This window comes from Cryptomeria japonica, chromosome 8, assembly GCF_030272615.1.
Source record: "Cryptomeria japonica chromosome 8, Sugi_1.0, whole genome shotgun sequence".
NCBI classification, from domain to species: Eukaryota; Viridiplantae; Streptophyta; class Pinopsida; order Cupressales; family Cupressaceae; genus Cryptomeria; species Cryptomeria japonica.
In genome coordinates this window covers 21746574-21772786 of record NC_081412.1, presented here as the reverse complement: position 1 = coordinate 21772786, position 26213 = coordinate 21746574, and the positions used below count along the sequence as shown (strand labels likewise).

At 37.9% G+C, this 26213-nt stretch overlaps 1 protein-coding gene across 2 annotated transcripts in view; it reads left to right on the top strand.

Moving 5' to 3' along the window:
• LOC131067679 (DNA polymerase epsilon subunit B) overlaps nt 1-26213 on the top strand; it is an 84513-nt gene that overhangs the window by 23127 nt on the left and 35173 nt on the right. For both annotated transcript variants that reach the window (XM_059209968.1, XM_059209967.1), the window contains exons 3-5: nt 11539-11692; nt 12266-12398; nt 12856-12932. In XM_059209968.1, the coding sequence (XP_059065951.1) occupies nt 11539-11692; nt 12266-12398; nt 12856-12932 (364 nt within the window). The remainder of the gene's footprint in view (nt 1-11538; nt 11693-12265; nt 12399-12855; nt 12933-26213) is intronic.

The window sequence follows — 26213 nt, the reverse complement described above, 5'->3', positions numbered from 1 at the left end:
TTTGCCTCTTGAGGTTGTTTTGAAAGGGAGAAATGAAGAATCTAGCCCAAGTAAAGATTTTCGCTCCTGACCCTTCCAAAGGGTCCAGAGCAAAAATCTCTCTAAGAGACATTTCTTGCCTTATTTGGCCAAAGCTTGATGTCCAAGGCATGATGAGATGAAGAATGAACATGATCTAGCCTTTGAGAGTATTTGCAAGTTGTGAAAATGAAGGATTCTAGCCAGGAAACGAAATTTCGCTCCTGACCCTTCCAAAGGGTCCAGAGCGAAATTCCTTATTAACCTACCTTTCGACCTTTCTTGGACATGAAACCTTGTTCCTACGACAATGAAGGATGAAATCCTACCTTGCAAAGAAGTTTCAAGTTGAAAAAATGATGATTTTTGGTCAAGAATGAAAATTTCGCTCCTGACCCTTCCAAAGGGTCCAGAGCGAATTTTCTCAAAACCTCTATTTGCTATCAAATTTTTGCTAGGTCAAGTGTGGGATAAGGTAAAATCAAGAGGAAGTTGCCCCTAAGAGTGACTTTGAGTTGCTAGAAACCATGAGAGATGAAGGAATTGAGCCTAGAAGTGATTTTCGCTCCTGACCCTTACAAAGGGTCCAGAGCGAAAATCCTTAAAATCATCTTTTCTTCCAAATTTTGAGCAAAGCCAAGCTTGGACAAGGGGGTGAGAAGGCATTTGGATTGCCTTAGAGTGGATTTTGGTTGCCAAGAATGCAAATTTTGAAGCCTAGTGAGAATTTCGCTCTTGACCCTTCCAAAGGGTCCAAAGCGAAATTTCTAAGATGCCCCTTTTTCCTTGCAAATCAAGACAAGATTTTGGTTTTTATACCCTGGAGAGGAGTGAGACAAGATGTTCTATGCCTTGGAGGAGATTTGAAGTTGAAAGGATGGCAAAATAGCCCTAAAACAGGATTTTCGCTCCTGACCCTTCCAAAGGGTCCAGAGTGAAAATCCTAAAATCTACTTATTCCTTTCAAATTTATGCTAAGCTATGCCTAGGCCAAGGTAAAAGATGCCCTTGAGATTGCCTTTGAGTTGATGTTTGTCTCCAAAAGTGATGATTGTAGGCCAAAGGAGGAAAATCGCTCCTGACCCTTCCAAAGGGTCCAGGGCGAAAATCCTAAAAACTCCTATTTTGCTTTGCAAAATCAAATCAAACTTGGATTGGGTGAAAGAAGAGAACTATTTCCTAGCCTTGTGAGGTGGATTGAAGTTGGAATGATGAAAAATGAGCTACAAACAAAGAAATTCGCTCCTGACCCTTCCAAAGGGTCGAGAGCGAAAAGCCCTGAAGTCACCTTTTCCTTCAAGATTTGAGTTAAACCAGGCCTAAACAAAGGTGAAAGGGACTATTTAGAATGCCTTGAAGAAGTTATGACCTTCAAAAAATGTGAATTTTGAGCTCAAGTGAGAATTTCGCTCCTGACCCTTCCAAAGGGTCCAGAGCAAAATTCTGGATAGGTGCTGTCCCTTGCTAGGTTGTTGAGCAAAATTGACCTTTTTCGCCTTGTGAGGATCAAACCAATGCTAGCAAGTTGAGAAGTGGATTCAAATTGAAGGAATTTTGATGAATTGAAGTGAAAGAGATTGGAAAATTGGCCTGAAGAGTGAATTTCGCTCCTGACCCTTCCAAAGGGTCCAGAGCGAAATTCCCAAAAGTGCAGTGTTTCCTTCAAAATATTGTTGAGCCAAGTCAGTGGTTGAGATGAATAGACCCTGGAGATTGCCTTGAAAAGGGTCAATGATCAAGCAAAAGTGAATTTTGACCTAAAAAGAGAAAATCGTTCCTGACCCTTCCAAAGGGTCCAGAGCGAAATACCCATTTTCACCCAATTTACTCATATGAAGAGCTAAAAAATTGAAATCCAAGACTTTGTTAGGCCAAAACAAGCGTAAGCTCGCCTTCCGGAGGATTTTGAAGTGAAGAAAATATGGTATTCATGGCCTAGTCAGGGAAATCGCTCTTGACCCTTCCACAGGGTCCAGGGCGAAATCCTTGAAAACACCTATTATTCACCTTGTTTAAGCTAAGGTGAAGGCAAGTTGCAAAATTGTGAGGGCAAGAGCATGGGAGATTGCAAATCTAGGTTGTGAAGATTTTGATTCATGAAGTGAACAAGCCTAGATAAAAAATTCAATTAAGCCTTGAAATAATTTAAGCCTCCATCACTTTGAACATTTTTAATGCCTAAGGAGAATAAAAAATTCATCAAGTCTTGATCAAGCCTTAACATTCCTAAGCTAGCCCATAATTTTTCACTAAATTTGCCTATTACAGCACATTTGGGAGATTGAAACAAGTTTGCATAAATTAAGGCATTTATAATTTGATTAATTAATTTCTAAGCCTTGAAATACATGAAAAATCCACCTTTAAGCTTTGGAATTAAATAAAAAATAAAAAATTATGTTTGAGCGCTCAAGAAATCATTATTATGCCTTTACAAGCAAGTCGGCCATCCTTTAAGAGGGATTTTATTTTATTTTATTCCCTATTTGCCAAGTCGGCCTTGAGGGAAATCAAGGTGAGCGCCCTATATAAGGGAGGTGTATTTTGACAAATTCAAATCATTCTTTCATTATCTCTCATGCGCTCTTGAAGAGCAGATTTGGAGGTGCGAAATTGAGCAAGTTGGACGATAATTTTCAGATTTTGGAAGGTGTTTGAAGGCGAATTTCCAGATTTTGAGAAGCTAGTTGAAGGCGAAATTCCTTTTGAAGGCTGATTGAAGCTTAATTCATCCAAAGGAGGACCTGAAATTCAGATCAAACGTCCTTGTCCAGCAAATTCTCATCTCCCTTCATTCATTTTTCAAGGTTGATAGCTAAAATTCAAGGAAGAGGTATCAAATGACGACCCCCAAAGCCGGAGGATCTACTACTCGACAGGCTCTCATCAAGGAGGATCAGAGGAATGACGAATTGGAGACTAGGATCGTGTCCAAGTGGAGCAATATCGGAGACACCAACCTAGGAAACTTCAATGTGAAGAAGTTTCAGGAAGCGCCCTACATCGGCAAGCTGTCACCTGTTGCAAAGAAGATAATTGAGAGTGGCATCATCAAGGTTGCAGGTTTCCCTCCCGGAGTCAAGTGTCATGAGTTGATGATTGAGTGTGCCTGACACTATGATTCACACTCAAGGACGATTGTAGCCGAGGATGGAACTATCTTAGCCTATCTTTCGGAGGAAGCTCTAAGTGAAGTTTTTAATCTCCCGGAACATAGAGACATGATCTACAAAAGTCTAGAAGGAGCTAGGTCTATTTATGAGGATGATCTTGATTCCTGCTTGAACTTCATTAACAAGAATTGGCTACTCAAGAGCAGACCTCGCCTGAACAAGATTCCTAATACACCGCACAGAATCGACTTCCAAGAAGAATTCAAGGATTTGATAACCTTGCTCAATCGGGTCACGGGTGCCTCTCAAGCTTTCTTCTTCGACAAATGGATGTTCTTCTTCATACAACTGATTGTCCAAGGGAAGGGAATGCTTAATTGGGCTAGAATCACTAACAACAGCCTGGACGTGCAATTGAGAAGACTAAGGCCTACCAAGTCATTTCACATGAGTTCATATGTTATATATGCCTTGATCAGAGGTTTTGAGTATGCAGGACTACCTCACAGAGGAGTTGTTGGAAGAGGACCCGGAGAAATGAGAGTTTGTGATTCTTATGTTCAACTACATCATCCGCCAAGAAGTGCCTACAAGCTAGTCAATGACACCTTCATGATGAATATTACCAGGATATTGTAAGGTGGGATTCACAATCGATTGTCTCTGGACGCACAGGAGCTCGTGAAGAAGCATGGTGCATGGTTCATTCAGTTTTCAAAATTCACATACATCAGAGTTCATGGGTGTCCTTCGCCTCCCTACATGTTGCTAAGATATCCTACAGACAGGATAGTACTACTTGAGGTGACTAGACAATTGGCAGCTTATGCAAAGGCATCAAGACACAAGCATGGAAATGGGATTCCTGTACCCATCATACTAGGGAACTCAATTGAAGTGTGTCCTAATACTCAAGCCGCAGAAGATGCGGAGAAAGAATTGTCTCTATATTCATTCACATCCTTTGCCTCAAGGGAGAATTTTGATCCTCATGGTCATATAGAAGAAACAGTCGGGAAGAAGTACAAGCATGAGTTTCAGGTGGAGGACTTTTGGATGAATGTCCAAGATGATGTAGAGGTCAAAAGAAAGATGCATTCCAGGTTACCCTTGGATCTCATCAGGAAATGCAAAATTTATAGAGTAGCCGATCAAGCCCAGGACAGTGGTAGATACCTCCAATCATCCTATGAGAAGGAAGATAAAGAAGTGAAGGTAGATTGGAACGAGCCCGAGGTTTTAGACCTAAGAGCTTTGATGGCTCCTGTTTTATCTTGCACTCGCAGATGGGTGGATGTACAACATCAAAAGTTGAAGGAGCAGAATGTATCTATGACATTCACCTTGGAAACAAGACCAGAAGAAGGAGAGGCAAGTGTGAGTGAGAATACTTCTCATTCCAAAGGTTCAAAGAGGAAGGAAGGACCTGAGAAAAGAGAACCTTCCAAGAAGAAGCAGAAAATGAATCCCGATCGCCCACCAAGCACATCTTCTGCATGAAAAGGAAGCAAGTCAAGGGGAAGATCAGAGGCAGATAGTGTATGAAATTGATGAGTCTATGGAATCCATGGTATAGAATGATAAACAAGGAAAAGGACAGACACCTCAGCATTCATCAAGTCAATCTCCCCAAGTTGGTGCTAATGAGCAACAAGAAGAAAAGAATGATGATGAAGCAACATCTCCTTTCCGGGAAGATAGACCTCTACCTAAAGAAATACAAGTGAGGGAAACGAGATCTGCCATTCCAGATTGGCTGAAAGAGACGCTGACAAGGGTAGTTGTGGTTGAAGAGGAAGAACATGTATTTGACTTGGAAAACCTTATAGGAAATTCTCATGAAGTAATAGAGAAGAAGAAGGCCACAAAGATGTCGAAGGTAATTAGAGATGAGACAGGATCCAAAAAAGTGCAGATAGCTACACTAGTGGTGGACAAATATGAGGATGAGATTCTAGCAGAAGAATATGATCTAGAAACATTTGATCTTGGTCCACTTACCACCGAGCAAGCTATGGAAGAAGCAACTGATTCACTAAAAGCACTCAAAGACAAACTCAAAAAGGAAGTGGAAAATAATAAGAAGCTTGAAAAGGAGGTTAGTGCTTGGAGGAATTATTTTAGCCATCTTAACCAGCCTTTGAGACGACAGGATCCAGCAATATCTCCTTTACATACACTTCCTCTTGAATCAATAAGTGAGGCAGAGAGGGTAAAGAGCCTAGTTCAACTCATGAGTTCTTGGATTGATGAATCTTACAAGATAGCCATTGAATTTGCAACAAGAATGATGAAGACAGTTCATCGAGCTATCCAGGTCCTTGAGATTATCCATAATCTAATGATAATTGTAGTTGCATTCACTCACACTAGAGATGTTATCATCCCAGTCTTACAAGTGATAAGAGAAACACCAAGACGGATTCTAGCACAAGAAACTATAATGGATGGAGGAACCCATAGCCTCCTGCAGTGGTCAACTCTGCTCCAGATGAAGGAAGTTCTTTTTGAGGATGTCAACACCAGATGCAACCGAGTTGAAGGCACCATCCATCTAGTTCAAGACAAGGTGTTTGAGGTGTTGTGTACTATCTTTGACAGGCGGATTGAGATCGAGACAGATGTGGACATCTAGGAGTTGGAGGACAAAATCAAGGTCATCTTTTGTAAGGAAGAGAACATCGTCACAGAAAGGCAACGAGATCAAATGTATGCTACTATGTTCCTGATTGAGAAGACCAAAGAACTTGAGCCTGGGTGGGAGACGACTCTTCTCACTGCTTTTGATCAAGTCCTTCACTTGGAAGAACGAATGAAGAATCTTCCTGAGATTCCCATTGCTGAGATTGAGGGAATTGTGTCCAGATTCATTGAATATGCTAGAAAAGAGCATAGGAAAGGGAACAAAGTTCTAGATGAAAAGTTGTTATAAGATGATGTGGCAGCCTAATTCTTATTGGTCTGTCTCCTCATTATTTGTGCCAATTTTTATTGGCTATGGATTAATAATGTTTATCTAAATGGGGATTTTTTTGTAACAAACCCTAATTAGGGTTTAGGTGTCAAAATCTCAGCCATCGATCTTCTTTTGATCCGGGCCGTTCATTGTATTTGAGGATGCTATATAAGCCCTCACTCATTTCATTTTAAAAGTTAGAGAGAGAGGTCAGAAAAGTTAGAAAGTTGGAGAGAAATAAGTTTAATTTTGTTAGTAGCAAAATTGAGTAGTGAAGAGAGGAAGTTAAACAATTGTTGTTTATTTGGCTATGAGATCAATGAAATATTGAAGTTATGGTGTTTTGTTGCAATCCTTGTGGCTATCTTCATGGTTGTTTATCTTCTTGAATCACTCTTAGTAGAAATAGCATTTAGATTTTAAGTTTGAAGGACGAATGTTGTGCCTGATCTTTGATAAGACTCACATTCCAAACCACTAGCTCCTTACTGATGGTAAGAACGCCTTGTGTGGTCAACTGGAAACATTGAAATTGATTAAGAGTTCAATTATCATTGGAAGTATTGGTATGTATCTCCCCGATAGTATCTATCTCCTTGGTGATTTGGAAATCGTTGAATACCCTTAGAAGATCACACCAATTCCAGTGGAGTTGTAATCCTTTGGCGATACTGAAATTGGTAGAATCTTATCAAGACTAGTCTTCATTAAGTCATTCTTAGGATTAGTTTAAGTATCTCTTCCTCGAAACCCTTATCTTCTGATTTTTTTGAAATCTGTTAGTATTAGGAAAATCCTGTTTCCTCATTTGGAAAGATAGTAGCATGGACAAGCTTTCTTTGAAAGTACGTAAGGCCCCTTGAAGAAACAGCAAACACAACAACCACTGGTGCTTATCCGCGAGTAGAGATCCTACAAAGCAGAACCTTTAAGTCCTTCCGATTGATCCTTTTTTGCGATATCTTCAGCATTCAGAGACTTTACTCAAGAGAGGATAAGATACCTCCGGGTATTTTATTCTGTGTTTGGTCGTGTACAAAATACACATCAACAGGTGCCCGAAAACTGTTTGCCATAACTAAGCCAAAGGGTGTGGTATATCCAACCAAGACAATTCACCCCTTGGCCCACAAGTGGCAGAAACTCCAGTCCATCCAATTTGGGGTGGCCTACTTACATTGTGGGCACTGGTCTACTGCCTCTCCCTAACATGTTTCCTACTAATCCATATACGATTGCTTGTAGGGAAACAAATAGATTAATTCACTGATTATAAGAATTTAAATATATTGGCAATTCCAATTAATAACTAGATTCAAGATACATAAGAGATTAGATATTAAAGAATATACTCAATCTTGCTGCATACCAATTACTTGCTAGATCAAATGGCTGCTGTTTTCTCAATGCAGATTATACATATAAAATCTGATCTGATTAGATGCCTTTCTCCCCAATAATGATCCTCCTTATATAACCTTTAAAAGAGATGAGGAGTCACATCTCTTACCACCTTTCCAACTGAGGTGTCTCTTCTATAGCCTTTAAAAGATATGAGGAGTTACATCTCTTAACACCTTTCCAACTGAGATGTCTCTTCTAACTAACTGCTTCCTCTTCTAAACTAACCGCTGGCCTTAACTATAATTGCTTGTTCTAAATAAATTATGAATGCTGGAATATAAGCGCTCAATTTGGAATTTTCCTTGATTATAATATTATATTAGAAGCATGAAGATTTCAGGTGCAAGTGTTTGGCATGGTTAAATCTTCCAGCAGCAATTTGTTGCAAATATTAAACTATGGGTTTTGGATAGATTAATGCTGGGCCCCAACTTAGAACTGACGAGGCACGTATTGGAAACTTTATTGATTTCATTCAGTAATTTTAATACTTGCCGCTGTGGTACCAAGGCCGTGGGAGTCAGTTTTTGGCTCATGTTGTGAGAGACTCAGCTTGGTGTAAGGGATGTTTTTCTCTTAATACCAGTTGTATCAGTATTGCAATCTTTTGATAGCCATTCCCAGTCCTTTTGCTGGTCAAGCCCAAGGTATCATTGGAGGGATTGACGTGAGGTTGCAAAGAGGAATAATTTCATCTTTTAAAGCTGCGATCTCTCATAAAGGGCAGGGGCATGACATATTTCTACTTCTATATCTTAGTTCTTATTCCAGCTTTATATCTACTTGGAGAACATCAATACAAATAATCAGTTAAACAAGGTATTGTTCTAATTCCTTAAATGAAGCTTGCAAACAGACTATAGCTATGTTCCACGGCATTTCTGGGACGGGCATAGGGGGATGACAGGGGATACATTTTGGGGATGGCAGCCCGAGGGCCATTTTTTGGGAACGGGGATATATATGAATTTTTCAAAATATGTATAATAGAGAGAGAGCAAGAGAGACCAATAATTGATGACAGCAATATCAATATATAAATTAAAATAATTCATGACAGCAGTAGTATAAGAACACAATAAACTTCAATAGAGTAGTACAACAATATAAACTATAAAACAATAATACAATTAATCATGAGATCCATAAAATTAAGCAATATTGTATCAGAAATAGTCTGCTTCAAAACATATTGCTGCCAAGTTGGTCAGTTTTAAATCATTCATTTCATGCATTGTAATTGCAAAATTGTATCAGAAATAGTCTACTTCAAAACTAACCATGTGTGACAGCAATGAGAAAAACTCCATCAGACTAGAAGATGATACTTCCTCCTGCTGACAAGGAAGGTGCTGCAATTACCAGAAGGCTAGAAGCTACAGCCCAAACAAAAGTGCAATTGATGTTTAATCTTCTATTAGTGATCCTAGCAAATTTCTATAGAAATTAAATGCTAGAATATATTAAAGTTTGTCTGACAAGGAAACCAGTCCCAACTGTGATACAAAACAAGGGCTGGCAGTGGCGTCTCAAAAGATTTTATAGTTTTAAAGGAGTGTCACCAGAGTTGAATACTGTTACGGTTCATGAAATGATCTGAGGGGGTCTGTATTTTATGATAAAGGCATGATTTCTGAAATAATGTTATAATCCAAGTTACATGAATGATTGTTAAAACCATCTTGTCAGAGTATGCAAAATTGAGTTATCAGTCCCCTGATACAGCATTATAACTTGAAATATGTTTCTTGTCATTGAGAAATTCAATATAATTTAAAATATTGTTAGACAAAACATATAGTTGTTTGAAGTTTCCTAAAATAGGTAGATTGTTCCAAGTTCACTCCTTTAATCCTTTTTGTATTGACAACAATGACCCAACTTTCATCTTGGGCTAGCACTTTGGCAAGAAGATGCTATGTTCTCCTATCGCTCTACCAATATCTTTGGTACCTAGCTTTTTTGTGAACAAGTAGATTCTATAAAAACTAACCAAGATGTTGAATATCTTCAATGAAGGTAATGAAATGAGTGGAGTCTTAAATGAAAGAAGAGGTACTGCCCACCAATGGTTTGAGCTTTTCTGAGAAAGTATGGTAGATTATAAATCAGAGAGTGAATAGTATAGACAGTTGGTCTTAATGTTGCCCTTGCTATACCAATTTTTGACAATCCTTAAATTCTTGGAGATACCTTCTCTCTTGGGATAAGCCACTTCATCAAATCATCACAAAAAGAACATTCCTTGATAACCTTTATTACCTTCCTGAATAAATCAGGCTTGGAAATTTGTTAACCAATTATGACTAGAAGGTGATTGCCATGTACTTTCTGAACAAACTATAAAACTCAAACATCTAGGTTGTGTGATGCTTGTGATCTACCATACACCTTCAAGGAAGCATCAAGTATAAGCCACACATTCTAAATGAGGAACCTGTGCACAATCCATGCTCAGATGTCAAATTTTCAGGAACTTTTTGATGAAATTTGTACAAGTCTTGAATGAAAATTATGCAAACCACATGTTTAGCTAAAAGATGTTCATCATATTGTTGGTTATGCATTATGCAACTACAAAGATCTCCCTCAATTAAGATCTCACCATTTAGAACAACTATTTCTCATGTGGGAAGCTTTTCTGATAAGGACACTCTATTTGGTCTTGCAGTTAAGACATCTTAGCCAGCTAGGTTCGTAAAATTCCTTAATCCTGTAGACAGTCTTTGCCTAAATAATATCCTTGCAGAGAGAAGTGGATAATTTTAAATAATGCGTGCTTGACAAACTCTAAAAGAGCATCCCCTGGGGTGTAGACTGGTTGTCCAAGCTGTTGAAAGACATGGATGATTGACGCAGGTTCGAACCTTGATATGTCCAGCCATTACAGGATGGTGCATCCTCAGGTTTTCAAGCGGCCCAAAGTATTAAAATAATATTGTAATATTTAGTTATAATGGTCAATTAAGTTTTTAGGATAGACTTCAGGAATTTTCTTTATTCTCTTGGCTGTCATTTGCTTTTCTTAGTTGTTGATATTATCCTTATCAGGTAAATCATTTGTAACTCTTATTTAAGGAGACTTTCGCTTCTTTGTTAATATTGAATACCAAATATCAAAGGAGCAAAAGTCTCCTTAATTAAGAGTTACAAATGATTTATCTGATAAGGATAATATCAACAACTAAGCAAAGTAGATGACAACTAAGAGAATAAAGAATATTCCTAACAACATGATTGACCATTATAACTAAATATTGCAATGTTATTTTAATACAGAGGACCAGTCAGATCTCCCTGACAGATAATGAACTATGGGTACTGGGCTTCGATACATCTGAGATATCAATTTTTTTTTCTAAATGACCCATCTCCAATGGAAATGGCATGATCAAATGCTTGACAATTGTTTTTCACATTTCACTTCTAAATCCTAATTAATAATAATTGCAAGCTTTAACAATACATAGCTGAAGTCATAATTTGCTTCTGATGTAGAATGATATATCCTTTTCTTGTTGTAAATCTAAATACTTGAATGAACCATTGAGTAGATTACTTTCTCACAACATATTTTGAATGTATATTCCGGTGTAATTTGTTGGTGGGAAACTGATAATTCCACACTTTTCTTAGGCAATAGAGCTGTATGCAAATTTCTAACAGGATATAGAATTCAGTGATTTCATTCTTTTGTGTCTCTCTGAACTCAAGAAAAGCTCTAAGCAAGTAGTTTTCACCCTATTACTCACAAAGTTGAAGGCTAAAATACAGCTTGAGTGAGTAGATTATGTTTGTCTTAGATATTTTTCTTTGTCTTGGATATTTTTCAAGTTACCCAGGCAAAATGAGAAGCACAAAATATTCATGTCTATCTAATTGGAGAAAATTCCTTGTATGCATTTTTCTGATGGAAAATGAACTGTGATTGGCCCATTGTAAATTGAACAAAGGCATAATGCAGGAATAGTCGAAAATTTTATTTAGAATAGAAGATACAATATACATACTATTGACCCTAGATCTAACCCGACTTAACATTTTCAGGTTCACTGGGAAGCTGCCAATCCATGGTGAAGCTAATAGCAAAGCTACTTTGTATCGTGAAAGGCTTCAATTGTTGCAACAGAGGCTTGCTCGTGACAGGCATTTTGCCAGGCCTGCATTTGCTTCTGATACATCCAGGTCAGGCAGTTTTGAGGTATACCATGAGGACAGCCTTTTATTTGCTATCATCATGCATGCAGTTTATAGAATAAATATTAGTATGATCTTTGCATCCACTTTCTGCTCTGCATTTTGGACAAAAAAATTAAAAAATAAAATGCTTCCAAGGATGTTGAGCAATTTCTGTTATTTAGATTATATTGTGAATGCTGCTATTCTCACAATTCCTTTGACAGATTGTTCCTACATGGGAACCACCCTAAACCTTTTAAACATTATAAGGCATATGCAAACTAAAACACACCCTTGAATCCTCCCTGACTCACTGGAAAGCCCTGTCGAGAAACTTCTGTTTTATCCTTGATATTAATTTCTAAATGGCATCCTTCCAGATTCTATTCAAGAGGATATCTGTTTTATGTTTCAAACTACTACATTTAACTAAAGCACCTAGAATCTTTGAATGAGACTGCATCTTTATTGTTGGGTGCATTTGTTTTCATCTCATTATTGCTTTTTTCTTTGCTGAGAAAATGAGTGCTAGTTTTCTAGTATAATGTATTTGCATGCTTTCTAATTTTGACGTGACTTGGATTACTTGATGCAGATGATACCAATTCAATCACTAATAGGGTGTATAGGAAGAAGGTGGATCATGGGGGTGATATCACAATTAGAAGATGGACATTTTTTCTTGGAAGACCTTACTGGAGCTATTCCAATTGACTTGTCACAAGCAATATCCTTGAAAATAGGTTAAATCGTTGTATGAAGAAAAGCTTTCAAATTAAAGATAGAATTGAGTAAAGTGTTATTAGATTGTTACGAAGAAAGTAGAGAGAGGATTTGAAGTTTAATTATCTAATATTCCTTTAGGATGAATGCCTGGATGATTAGAAGTAAAATATTTGCACAAAAAATACCAGTTCCAGGAGTTTGAATGATACAATTAACCAACCAAGAGATCAGTTTAGGATGCAAGGTTATGGGAAGTTTCCAAAAGGATTATTTGTATGTATAAAACAAACTTAGAAAGTTGATACTAAATTAGGAAACACTCTTGTTCTTAAATATAAAGCTTATGTCATAAATTTATTAAGATCTCTCCATAAATACAGTTTCTCATGGCTTTGAAACTTTTCAAATTATAGTATGTATACTATTTGCTATTTGCCATTCCCCTTGACACATGGCACAAGATTACAACAGGATACTTTGTGGAAAATACAATAATTGTTGCAGAAGGAGAGCTGCAGCCAAATGGAGTTTTCCAGGTGCGTAAACGGTTTATTTTCATGTTCTTACAATAGAACGTTTTATCAGGAATTGAGACTAGCTAATGTTGATTAGTTCTCTAGGTTCTCTTCAATTTCTGTCATGGAATTTGATCCTTCTTTTGTGTAATTTTCTTATATTAGAATTCATTCCAGAAGGCTACCTAGCTAATTTTGTTTAGTTTCTTTTAGGTTGTCTTGTTTTGGCCATGTTGGATTAGTTATCATTTATGTCAAAGTCATGTCAAGAAGGGTTTCATTGTCTAAACATATTATCATTGATGTATGGATGAGATTGTTAGAAGTTTGTCCTTGATGTCGAAGCAAAATTGGCATTGGGATTCATAATGATGTAACCAACTTTGGTCCAAGTAAAAATGGCATCAAGCATGATTGAAGATAGCACATTTGATGGTGTGGTGTTATGAGGAAGCATTAATAAAAATATGGCCAAATCATTGTAAGAGGCAACACCGAAGTTAAACTGAAGTAAATTAAATATTCTTAAACATGAGCCTACCCTCATTATAATACTTTTCTGTTCAAACTCATATGCTGGCCGACCCCCATGTCTGGAGCTCGAATTAATTATTGATGCATGATTAATATAAAGGCAACGACCACATTGGAAAAATGAAATGATTCAATGTTAAGAAGGCAGTTATTTAAGTAAGGCAGCAATTCTAATAATAGAAAGCAGCAATCGATATAAATAGACAGCTATGATATATTAAAAGTAGCGAACATCATTATGGAAATGATATAAAGCAGTGAATGTATTAAGAAGAAGAGCAGTAACTATGTTAAGTAGAGAAGCAGTGATTAATATTCTCCATGAGCAGTGATTATTATTAATCTGAAGGCAATGTAGAAAGCAGTGATTAATACTAATGAAAGGCAAAATTAATCTCCAAGCTAGCGATTCTATATAAGACAAATGCCATATAAGACAGAAATCATATAAGACAAAGGGTGGCAATTGATAGATTAAAAGTGCAGCGATTTAGTATTAGTTATGGGTAGTGTTTAATGAGTATCGACTAGAAGTTTAAAGAGGCAGCAATTAGTAAGGGAAATGTTGCTTCCTTTCTAAGTGATGTCTCTCCTCATAGAGACATGAATATATAAGAAGAGATTTTTGGAATGTGCAGAAGGGGAGGTGCGAGTCTTGTAATGTCATATCATTCGATTATTGATCAGATGTAAGGCAGCTGCAAGGAAGATTTATAGGTGGATCTTGCAGATATAAAAGAAATCTATGCAGATATAGGATTGTGATGTGTGAATAAGAAAATCTAACATACATACACCAGCCAATGTGCATATGAAGACAATAAAACATTCGAAGGCAGATTTACAAAGAGGAGTATATGAAGATTTAAGAAAAAGAGTAAAGCTAAATTTGTGAAAGATCATCATCTATTGTGGGGTAAAATACAAGAAGAAAGAGTATATGTGTTGAGCAGATTTGTATGAAGAGAATTTAAGAGGCAGATTTGTATGTGAAGGAAAATTTGAGAAGATTATCACACACAGATCTGTGTGAAGAAAATATAGAAGGAAGATCTTGTGAAGAGATTTATGTGAATATCGTTCATTGAAGATATAAATTGAGAATTTTATAAAGGAAATTGTAATGTCCATCATCCATTGAAGAAGCAACATATAAGGTGGAACCTTGATTTAAAATTTGGTGCTTCTTATAGGAGAGATTGGTGTCTTTTGCTAAGTTGGTGCTTAGCTGTGGGGTTGGTGCCTACGAATTGAGGGGATTGGTGTCTCTTGTGGGTTGGTGCCTGCAAAGTTAGTAAGAAGAGATTTATATAAGCAATATTTTGCCATGGTTTTGTTCCTGTAAGGGTTTCCACGTAAAATTGTGTGTTCTACTTATGTTGTGTGATTATTGCATCTTATGTTATTGATATAATGCAATTGATGGTTTTGTGATTGTTAAGTTAAAAAATAGAAAATAGCATTCACTGACTCACCCCCCTCCGCTCTTAGTAAATTGTGTGCTCATGAGGCCACTCTGGTAAAATGGTCTGGTAGTATTTACTATTAACATTTATTTTCTGCTCAGACCCTTTCAGCTCTTTTCACAATCACTCTTATTGTTGAGAACCTGGGAGTGCAAGGGATGGTATGCTGTGGAAGTCAAGGGACCTCGGCAGTTCTGTTTTATCAGAAAAGATGGATAACTGTATCAATCAAAAGTAGACTGAAAAAGTAAGGCTGGGGCTTATGGAAGAGGGCCCTGCTACCTCCCTTTGTGCCGAATGAGTGTATATTACCATCTTGCATCCAAGCTGGTTGTGCTAAGTTGCTAAACTAAGAGCACACATAAAAAATTTAAAAAATGAATGTAAACATGGAATATCAGAATAAAATTACACTTAGCACTAACATGAATTTAAACTGAGATACTGTAGGTACATCTACCTTATAGATAAAGTAAAATCTCAAACATGCTAAAACAGAATAAAATCAACATACCTTGACAACAAAGGTAATCAACAAGGTGCATAGAACAAGAATCCTACAGACTGACAGTTTGACATGTATTGGGGGTTTTCCTTTGGGTTCCGTACATACATTTTCAATCTTATGTCTATAATAAACACCCCTAATTTTCTCTTTTGAAAATTTCACCAACTGAAATGAGACACAATGAAATTCCAATGCCACTTTTTGATCACCCACTTCCCAAAATGGGCAAGGTGAGAGCATATGGTTAATTGGACTACACTACTATCTAGAATGCAGCAATATAAAAGGAAACACACTGAGCGGCAAGCTGGCCAATCTTACTTTTCAGTGGAGTGTGACGTTACAATATGTATAGGCACTTCCACTTATTCAGTGTTGAGTGCAATTACAAACATCAAAGCAAATCCACTTATTTCAATGGGGTAAGCAAGCACTACCATTTATTCAGTGTTGAGTGTGATTACAAACATCCAACGCAAATCCATTAATTCAGTGGGGTAAGCAGTTATGACTCGTCCACTTGTTCAGCGGTGAACAATACAAAGCTACCACTTATTTAGTGGGCACAAATAGAATAATCACTTATTCAGTGGGGTGACTAAGGTCCAATATGCTTCACTTGTTCAGTGGGGTGAGAACATACATTACAATTTGATAAGAAATTATAGAAACTGCTGCTACAACCCCAGAATAACCCAAATAACATTAAATGATCAGCTCATCAATGTAGCAACAACAAAATACCTTGAAGGACGAAGTATATTGCTGGTGCAGGTCTGATAACACCTTTTTGCTATTGTAAACAGAACTGAAAACACTGCTGGAAAGCTCAATAAACTCTGTAAAGAATCACCCTAATGCACCCACTTGCAAACTATTGGAAATCACTTTAAACTTTTTGAAACACATCCCAAAATTACTGTGAATGACTGCGTAAACAAAAATCAGTCCTAAACTGGACTGTAACAGCATACAGTGCTGCTGCAAATGCAGGTACATCAGGTACAAAACACCTCAAAACTCACCATACAGCAAATTTTCCACCAAATGAAGACTAGAAATCACTAGATGGCTGCTAGGTGCCACCGATCAGGAAGTGTAACAATTGGAAATAGGAGTGTAACAAATGGAAAGAGGGCCCTGCTCTCTATCTCTCCCAATTCTGGCACAACTTAGATGGACTTCTCAGTTGAACTAACAGCAATAAAAGGGGCTCAAACTAACCATGCACAGAGACCTACAGTCAGCAAACCTCCAATGGTATGGACCCAAAATCTATCAGATATCCTCACTCTTCACCATTAAAATTATTGAACTTTAACTAACTTGATGAAAATAAACCATGCAAACAAGAGAAAGCAAATGGCAAAACACCATGCTTCAACTGCCATTACAACAATTTTTGCTCAACAATTCCTACTCTACCCCTAATTCTAACTTCTACTTTCTAACCTTCTAACTTCTACGCATTACAAAGAGAGGAACTGGCCTTTTATAGATTTTACATTCTGAATCAATGGCCAGGATTCAATATAGTCAATGGTCCATATTTTCCTTCTAGAAACCCTGATAGCCTTCAATTAATGGTTTCAACAACTTCCAACCACTTTTCAACTACTTTATAACTGCCCTCAATTGATCCAACTAGAAGACAAAAGTGCATGGGGCTCAAGACACAAAAAGACAAACTTGGTAGCTGGGTCAACAACTAACTTTTGGCTTTTTCTTTTTTTGTATTAAATTGGGCACAAAAGCTGTAATTTTACAATAAAATAACTGCCATTACAATAAATTCAAATTCTTGTCACCTCTAGCTGTTCATTCTCCATTTCTGCATGACTCTTGTAGCATTCTTGTGTCTTGTCAATGGTCTTCAAGAGTTTTGGAAATGGCATGATCTGGCCTTCTGCACTGTGGTAGTGGTATCTCATCCTCGTACTTTGCCTTTGTAGCACGTCCGTTGACATCTTTAGGGTTTTGACCTTGAATTCATCTTCTTTTATCCTGGTAACCTTCCGGCATTCTTGGGCGATGCCATCTGAATTGCTCAGATCCTTGGCTCCTTCGGATGATCATATTTTCTTCTTGCGCATTGGATTCTTCATCCTTTGGCACTGTTTGTTGGTTGAAAATTTTGTACACTTGGGGAAATATACAAAATTGTGGTTTCAACCACAGCACACGAGTAAAAACTCTCCTAATTAAGGGAAGGCTTCCCCTATCTAACTACAACTTGGACAATAAAATAGGATGGGACAGCAATCTTTCTTCTTTTTCTCTTCACAGAAAAGGATAGCGATTGAATAACAGCAGTAACCACTTTTAAGTGAAATAAGAGAAAGGAAATGAAGTTTCCTGAAAGCGCAAAGACTTCCGTCACTTCCTTCGGGACGGGACAGCAATATCAAGCTCAAAGACTTGACTATTGGAAGTCCTATCTGCCCTTTGCTATGCTAAATTTTACAATGAATAAAAGATAACAGCTCAAAGACTGGAATAATCTATTCTTTCAACACAAAGACAAGAACTAATGCAAGCTCAAAGACTTGCTGCTATTTCTTATCAAACAGTAATTTTTCCACAAGAATAGATGCAAGCTCAAAGATTTGCTGCTCCTTCAAGAGAGTTTCCTATTTTAATTAATCTTCTTTACTTGCAGCTCAAAGACTTCAAATCAGATTGGACTAAGCTCCTTTAGAAACACTTGGCATAGAAGAAATAAAAGATTCAAACTCAAACATGTAGCTTAAAAACTCAAAACTTGAGTAATCCTTCTTTATTATTCTTCAAAAACTTTCAATCCACATACATAAGCTCAAAGACTTCTTGCTGTAAATTTGGCAAAGTTTTTGCTTGCTTTCCAAAATATGATAATTACAATAGAGCCCTCCAATATTTATGGAAGAGGAGCCTTGAGAAAAAGGTGGGAGGATCCTAACTAACTTGAGAGATTCTCTCAACCACCAAGACTCATTCGATAACAATCTGAGACTTCATTAACTAACTAAGAGTTACTCCAACTAACTAAGACTTATTCCAACTAACTAAGACTTATTCCAACTACAGTCCTAATCGGACACAACTTGTAGTTGCCTTCAATGTAATTACAAAAGTGCAAGTAATGTGTAACTTGCATTTTACAAAAAATACTTTTACATGTAACTTGCCAAAACTAAATTACAACTAAAGATTACAAAAGAAGGAAAATTCAACTAAGTGTTGAAAAACACTTAAGTTGCATTTTGTGAAGACACACATCCTTGAAATTTCCGGATGCTCGCTTGTAGTTCCTCGGGATTTGGTTCATGGGTGTTCTTGGCAACAACCATAGTCTTCACAATAGTGTCGTGACAGCGGAGGAGCGCATAATTGATTTTATCCAGGATAGACTGGATTTCATGCAGAAAGGCTTGGTGTTTCATCAATGCTTGAATCGAAGTTGCCGAGAATTGTTCGCTCCTCCATTCATTATGAATCCTCATCTGTAAATCAGCAAGAACTTATTCTTTTGGAATCAGCTCTCCATCCTGACTTACTATGTTGCAAGAGGCCCTTTCACAATGTGACACAATATCTCAGTAAACTTCACCTCGGAATCTCCTTGCATCACTGATCTCCTCAATGAGGGATTTAAGAACAAGGGTCTTGTTTTCCAGGAGTTCTTCAAATTCCAAGTACATGGCCCTGGAAGAGATGATGGCATGCTCCTGTAAAATACTCAGCTGTTGTTGGGGCATGGTATGCTAGATTGTCAGACTTTTCTCAACACTTTCCAGATTCTTTTTGAAAGTGTTAGAAGTCTGATCCAGTTTCTCCTCAATGGTCTCTAGTTTAGACATTATTTGAAAAATGTCTTTTATTACTTGTACACATTGATCATGAAGTTGATCAACCCAGGAATCCAGTGCTTGTACCTTTTGAGCAGCCCTTTCCACTCCACGAATCGATTCTTGGGAACTTGAAGAACTTATGGAGTTACTCCCTTCAGCAGCAGGTTTTGTGATTTTATGAATGGTTGCTATAAGCTGTCGATTTTCCTCTTCTAGCTTGTCTTTCTTCGCTAGAATCTCATCACACCTTTGCACCAGTGAAGCAACAGAAAACTGAGCATCATGTTTAATGACCTCATGCGTTTGCTTGCCCAACTCTATCCTCGTAACCTTATAATCAGCAGCTAACATTTCATCAAGTGGCTTATCTACAATAGGTTCCACAATTTCAGCTACTTTCATCTTGTTGCTATCGACCCCTAGAGATAGTCTTGGCCTTCTTAGCAACTTTGGATTTGGACTGTTTGAGTTGCTGGTAATCAAAGGCATCAGGTGAGATTTTTTGCTTCTTCCTTTTCGGGATAAAAGAATTAAGCCATGGAGGCAAAGTCATCAACTCTCTTCTAGTAGCAGCCGTAGGCAAAGGAGAAGTAGTTTCTGTTTGAATTACCATGGTCACCCTGGGAGGAATATCTGTTTGGACAGCGACCACGGTTTGCTCAGTTACCAATGGGCATGAAGATTGCCTCATGAATTCTTTAAAACCAGAAGTGGAAGTATCAATTTCTGATAACTGGATGCAAGTAGGAATATCCTCAGGAACTTTCAACACACTTTCTTGTTGATGATCAGGAGATGGCTCGTATGCTGAAATGGGAATTGCATTTTGAGGAGACTCATCTATGAGCAAATCAGGAGGAGAAAGAGGCGTCTCAATGGAAACTGGAGGAATGACCTCATGAGGCGAGTCTGAAACTGGAGACTTAGGAGCATCATCAGATTGCTGCCCCTCTTCTGGATTATCCAGATCGATCACTTGAACATGGAATCGTGATTTTTCCTTCCCACGAACAGTCGTCTCCTCAAGAGGAAGCACTACTGCACGACTGACTCGTAACTTGATCCTTGTGCCCGAAGATGAAGCACCCTCCTTGTTGTCAATCTGAATCTCAGATTTCCGTCCAAGAGGCTCTGTAGAATCATCTTCTTTACCAACCTTGATTTTGATAAGTCTAACAGCATTACTTTTCAGCCATGAGTTGGTGTTGGCCAAGATAGGCTGAAATCTGTCAAGGATGGATATGCACTCCTTGTGCGACCATTGGATCAAACGAAGTGGAGCTTCCTCAACCCTCCGAGAAGTGTATTCAGGATCAAGTATATGCCCGTCATCAATCATCCCTTGTGGGATATCTGCCAAGTTCAAATCAACAATTTGCTCAACAGTGAGCCTACAACAATCCATCTTGAGGACTTTGGCTTCTGTGCGGAGATCTACCCAGATGTCTTCAATGCGATGAACATGCACAAAGGATTTCTTGATTTTCTCCTTCATACCTCTATAATCAAAATTAGCTCTAGGTTTAAAACTTTTGAGCTTGATTTCCTGCAATTCAGCCTCCATGGCCTTAGCCTTTACAGATGTGACAAGGGAGTATCGGCCAATTTTCAATGGGTTTGTGATAGAGATCCCCATTCCAACCTTGTGTCTAGCAGACTGAAAACAACCATGATCTGTCTTCCCAACTCCATAAGAATTATCTTATCGGTTGGGTATCTCGGAAGCATGTATGGCTGACCATCATAGCATCCTATCCTCATATAGGTGAAGGTGGGAAATTGCAGAAACAAACACCCATACTCAGACACCTTGACCCATGCCTCATCTGATACTCTCTTGTTCTTGAGATTTCTGTCAAACTGACACATGAAATATCCGAAGAATGTATCTTGGACCCTTCTAAAATGCAGTCTGTTGGGTCTCAATGGCAACTGGTCATAATATTCCCAAACTGGTATAAGCAAGCGATCACCCTTGGTAGAAAGACTTGGAAAGTGTCTAAGTGATGTTGCTAAATATACCAAATAAGAATTCATGAAGAAGGTCATGGTGGTAGGAATTGCTGCAAGTTGTTCGCACAAGGCATCGCTGATGATTTCCCCCTATGAAATGTGATGTGACTGTTGTATGAACATAATGAACTGATACATCCATGGCTCAAAGACATTGGAATGTTCAAGGCCCATCATCCTGTCGAGAAGAGTGATGGTGTCTCCTATCTCCCATTTGAAATCACAACGGTACAGCTTTGCCCACCTTGAGAAGGAAGGTCGTGGCTCTTGGATCCACCTATTGATATGCCGCTTGCAATCTTTTTCCCTCTTCACGTAATATTCCGCTGCACTTTCTTTGGTGATTTCCATATAAACAGGTGCAGGAGGTATTCTGAAGACCTTCTTGATTGTATTTGCATCGAGACGAATTATAGCTTCACCATCATCATTTTTGATGACTCTTGATTCCTTGTCAAAATGATGGGTGCATGCAAGAACAAACTTAGGTTCCAGGGCAGCCACCGGGAAGGAAGATGCATGATGAATATGGCTGTCCAACAGCCGCTGCAAGTTATTATCATGTGGATCTTCTACCCTATTGACGAATTCTGCCATATCAACGTGCCCTATCTCCGTGTCTCTGATGCGATCCAAAGGAGAAGAAACCTGGGAAGGTACAACCTCATTCTGATATTTGTATATTTGTATTTCATTTTCTTTGGAGTTGGAGATGCCGACAAATCTGACATTGATTGTGAACCTGGAATGCTGTGATGAAGACTTAAAAGAGTTAAGGCAACATCATAGTCAGTTGCAAATATCATTCTTCCTTCTCCAAATGGGTAAAACTTTGATTCTTGAATTTCACGATTTTGTGAGAGGAAGAGGAGAAATATGTAGAAATGGGAAAATCTTGACTTTGACCAATTTCGGATCTTGAGAGAATTTTCGCAAGTATACAAGTTGGAAAGGACATATATGCAATCGGGGTTTTAAAACCCAAATACAAGTACACTTGTCAATTCGAAAATGGAGAAATGGACGAAAAATGAGATTTTGACTTGCGGGAAATGATGGAAACGAAAAGTACGGATATGGGGAACATGAAAGAATAGAAATGGGAAAATCCGGGAAAGTCATTTTCATGAAAATGGGAAGAACTCTTCAACATGTAATCTGGTTTTTAAAACCCGAATTTGCAAGGGAGGGGTATTTCACACTTTTTAACTTGGAATTTTAACCAAAAATGGTTAAATTCCTTAACCGTAGGGGAAGAACAAGAATTTCCAGCGAACTTGTAATCGAGATTAAAAATCCCGAATACAAGTAAAGAGGGAATTTTTAGGGAAGAACAATGCAATTCAAAAATTGCATACCAAGGGAAGAATCCTCTCACAAAAACCGATTTTTGGGGGAAGAACAACACATGCCAAAAAAAATGCAAGTAAGAATGAAAATTAAGAAAACAAGAAAATAATAAAATGAAGAAAAGAAAGGAAAGAGAACATACCTTTCTTGAAAATGCAAAATGCTTCTCCAATAATGCAACAATTCTTGGAATGAAGAAGCAAAATCAATCAATAGAAGCAATATGTAATGCCAAACCCTTATCACGTTTTTGCAAGAATGTCTTATATGGAAAACGCGGCAGCAAAATGCAAACTTGGAGGCACAAGAAGAGGTCAAATCTTCCTCAAATCCCAATGCCTTAGCATGGAAAGCAAAAACGATTCATCTTGTCAAAGATTCGTGGCATTAAACCCTTCCAATTTGCAGCCAAAGGAATCACGTGGAAGAAAACCGTGGTATTCAATGCATCATTGATGGATCATTAAATAGCTTAAATCTTATCCCAAACTCCACGCCTAGGTGAGAGAAGGGAAAACTATTTAGGAGAATGCAGATTTGTGGAGTGAAAAACGCCCAAAATGTGGATTGAAGGAACCACGTGTTAGCTGATTTAGCTCAAAAAACCAGTAATGATAAACCCTAAATGGCGTAAAATGTGTTTGTAAATGCATGAGAATAGGATAGAATCCTAAACGCCTTGCATCTCCAACAAATCTCCCCAAAAAATCGCTTTGAAATCTTCAACAAATCCGTTTTTCTTGCAAATCGGGTTTTTGGCGACAAGGAACAAGTTCGAATTGTCATGAAACAATGAAAATCGGGTTTTGGGGAAGAAATAACAAGTTTTAATTTCACTTTTTCCACTTACAAGGCAAAATCGGGTTTTTTGGAGCAAACTGCAAGTTTTAATTACTTGTAAAAGGGAAGTAAAATCCCTACAACAAGTTAGAAATACTTGCACATATGTAATGAGGATTTAAAATCCCTATTACATGTAAAAACCATGAAAGTAGGGGTTTTTTGACCAAACTGCAAGTTTACTTGTAGTTGAGCCAAAAAATCCGTATTTTAACTACACAAGACCAAAAAACAATAAAAAAAAGACAAAAACAAGAAAGGGAAATTTAAAACAAATTGCAAGTAACATCTTTTAATAAAAATGCACATGTAATAAGCTAAAAATTCCCCTACAACAACCAAAACAATGAATATCATTAAGACTTGTAGTTTGAAGAAAATTCTCCACCTGCAGTCGGGATTTTAAAACCCGAAATTGAAGGAAAGACATAGCAAACGAACCCAGAATTTGATGAAATTCGAAATGCAGTTCGAGGATGGACTGAGGGTTAAGCCAGTCCAAGGATTAGTCAAAATTCTGCTTCAGGAAGCGTGCCATAGAGTAATTTTTTTCATTTTTTCACAAAAATTTCATGTAGTGGTCCTTCATTTTTGGAAACAAAAATGAGGACAACACCGTTGATGGTCTTTATCTCCTCGATCCTACCTTCAATTGGTGCTCTGGATTATAATGTTGTAGAGCCTCCTTTTGGTCCCATTGAGTCCTTCATCTTGCATGGTCAAGTAAGTCCAAGGATCAATCATCTTTTCATTTAGACATTCATTGGAGATTTGTTTCTTGCAACACTTTAGCCCTATTGAACATCATACTGAAATCATGTCACATGAACTAGGACCTAGGAAGGTCATTTTGGGACTAAGGGAAAAGCTTGGTGCCAAGATGAGCTTCAAGACTTGAATCCTGATCTGATTTTGACTGCAAAGCACACCATTAGGACAAAATTCGGTGCCATGAGAGATTTTAGGAATAAGGCCAAATTCAATTCTGGATGCTCCTACTGAATTTGAAGAGTATGCGATAAAATTCGGTCCTAACCATGGGGTTAGGAAGACATTTTGGAATAAGAACTATTCTGATCCTTAACTCATAATACTGAATTTTTTGACCTGCAACTTTGTTTGCTCATGAAAAGCCCTAGATACTCTTCCCAATTATGACTTGGATTGCTTTACCTTAGACTAAACCTGAAGTGCCATGGAGAATATCAGTTTGAAAGCTTGGATTTGACATTATTCTGCAAACTCGGGATAAACCTCGGTATTAGGAAACATTTTAGGATTAACAGTTATTCCAAATCTCAGTGCAAATACCAAACTTGGACTGCAACTCAGGTTTCAAGGAACTCATACCTTGTTTGCAATTCATTCTCCTTGGCCTCTAGCCCTCTAAGCACATAGATCTGATATCACCCTATTTTGTTTTTCATTCTTTTGTCTGAAACTTCGTTGCCAATGTTGGTGATCTGAATCTAAAATCTGATTTTAGAAGCAAATTCAGACTCAACCTCGGGGCTGGGAAGGGCTTTAGGAATAAGTCAATTCTGATTCTCAGTGCTACCACTGAATTCAGTGAGTGAAAGATGAAATTCAGAGTTAACCTCAGTGGTAAGAACATTTTTGGGATGAAGGCTTATTCCTCTTTTTTATACTATCACCGAATTAATAAGCCAATTCCGATTCTCAGTGCTACCACTGAATTCAGTGAGTGAAAGATGAAATTCGGAGTTAACCTCAGTGGTAAGAACATTTTTGGGATGAAGGCTTATTCCTCTTTTTCATACCATCACCGAATTTTGGATTGGAGGGTTGAAGTTCGGACTAAACTTTGGCCTTAAGAAGCCTTTCCGGAATAAGGCTTATTCTGATTTTCAGTGCTTCTACCGAATTTCAGAGTTTGGGTCAGAACTTCGGGCTGAAGTGGGTTCGGAAACCCTTTAGGAATAAGAGCTTCACTCCAAATTTTGTGCAACCACTGAACTTTGATGAGTAAAGGATGAAATTTGGGGTCAGCCTCGGTGTTAGGAAGGCCTTGAGGATTAAGGTCTAATCCAAATTTGTTTGATAGTACTGAGTTTGGGAAGGTTTATGCAGAATTTCGGTGTAAGGAAGGATTTTTAGAATAGGGTCCTATTCCACTTTGAGTGCAAACACCGAGTTTTTGGGGCAAGCTCCAAAATTTCATTCCAAGTGTGAGCTGGCCTATATTTTGTTTGGTTCTATCTCCTCATGGATCAAGTTTGGCCCTTGGATGACCACCTTCCCCTCTCTTGATTCCTCATTTGTCACACAAGACCCTTGGGATGACCCTTGGACATTGCTCCTTTGTCCACCAGATGAGTCTAGATTTGGATTCTAAACTCGCACCCGTGAATCCCTTCATACTCTATGGCCTTGATTCTTTCATGACCAAGCTTCACCCTATGCCCCTTTTAGCTCTCTCTCTCTCTCTCTCTCTCTCTCTCTCTCATGCTAGCAAGGCAAAAAAATGGAGAGGGGGTCCCTGTTGGAGATAGGGAGTGTGTGCATAGCACAACAGTAAGGTGAATATAAGAGAGATATACTGGAGGAAGAAGAATAAATAGAATATATAAAGGAAGGAACATAATATGTATGTATAAGAAGACATAAGGATGTAAATGATATATAATATGCATGCAATCAATACAATCATTTTTGGGGTCTTAATCTTATGTGTTATGTAGTCTATATTCTATTAATTTAGTAATCAATCATCTGGATCTGATTCCCTGCCTTTGCCTTA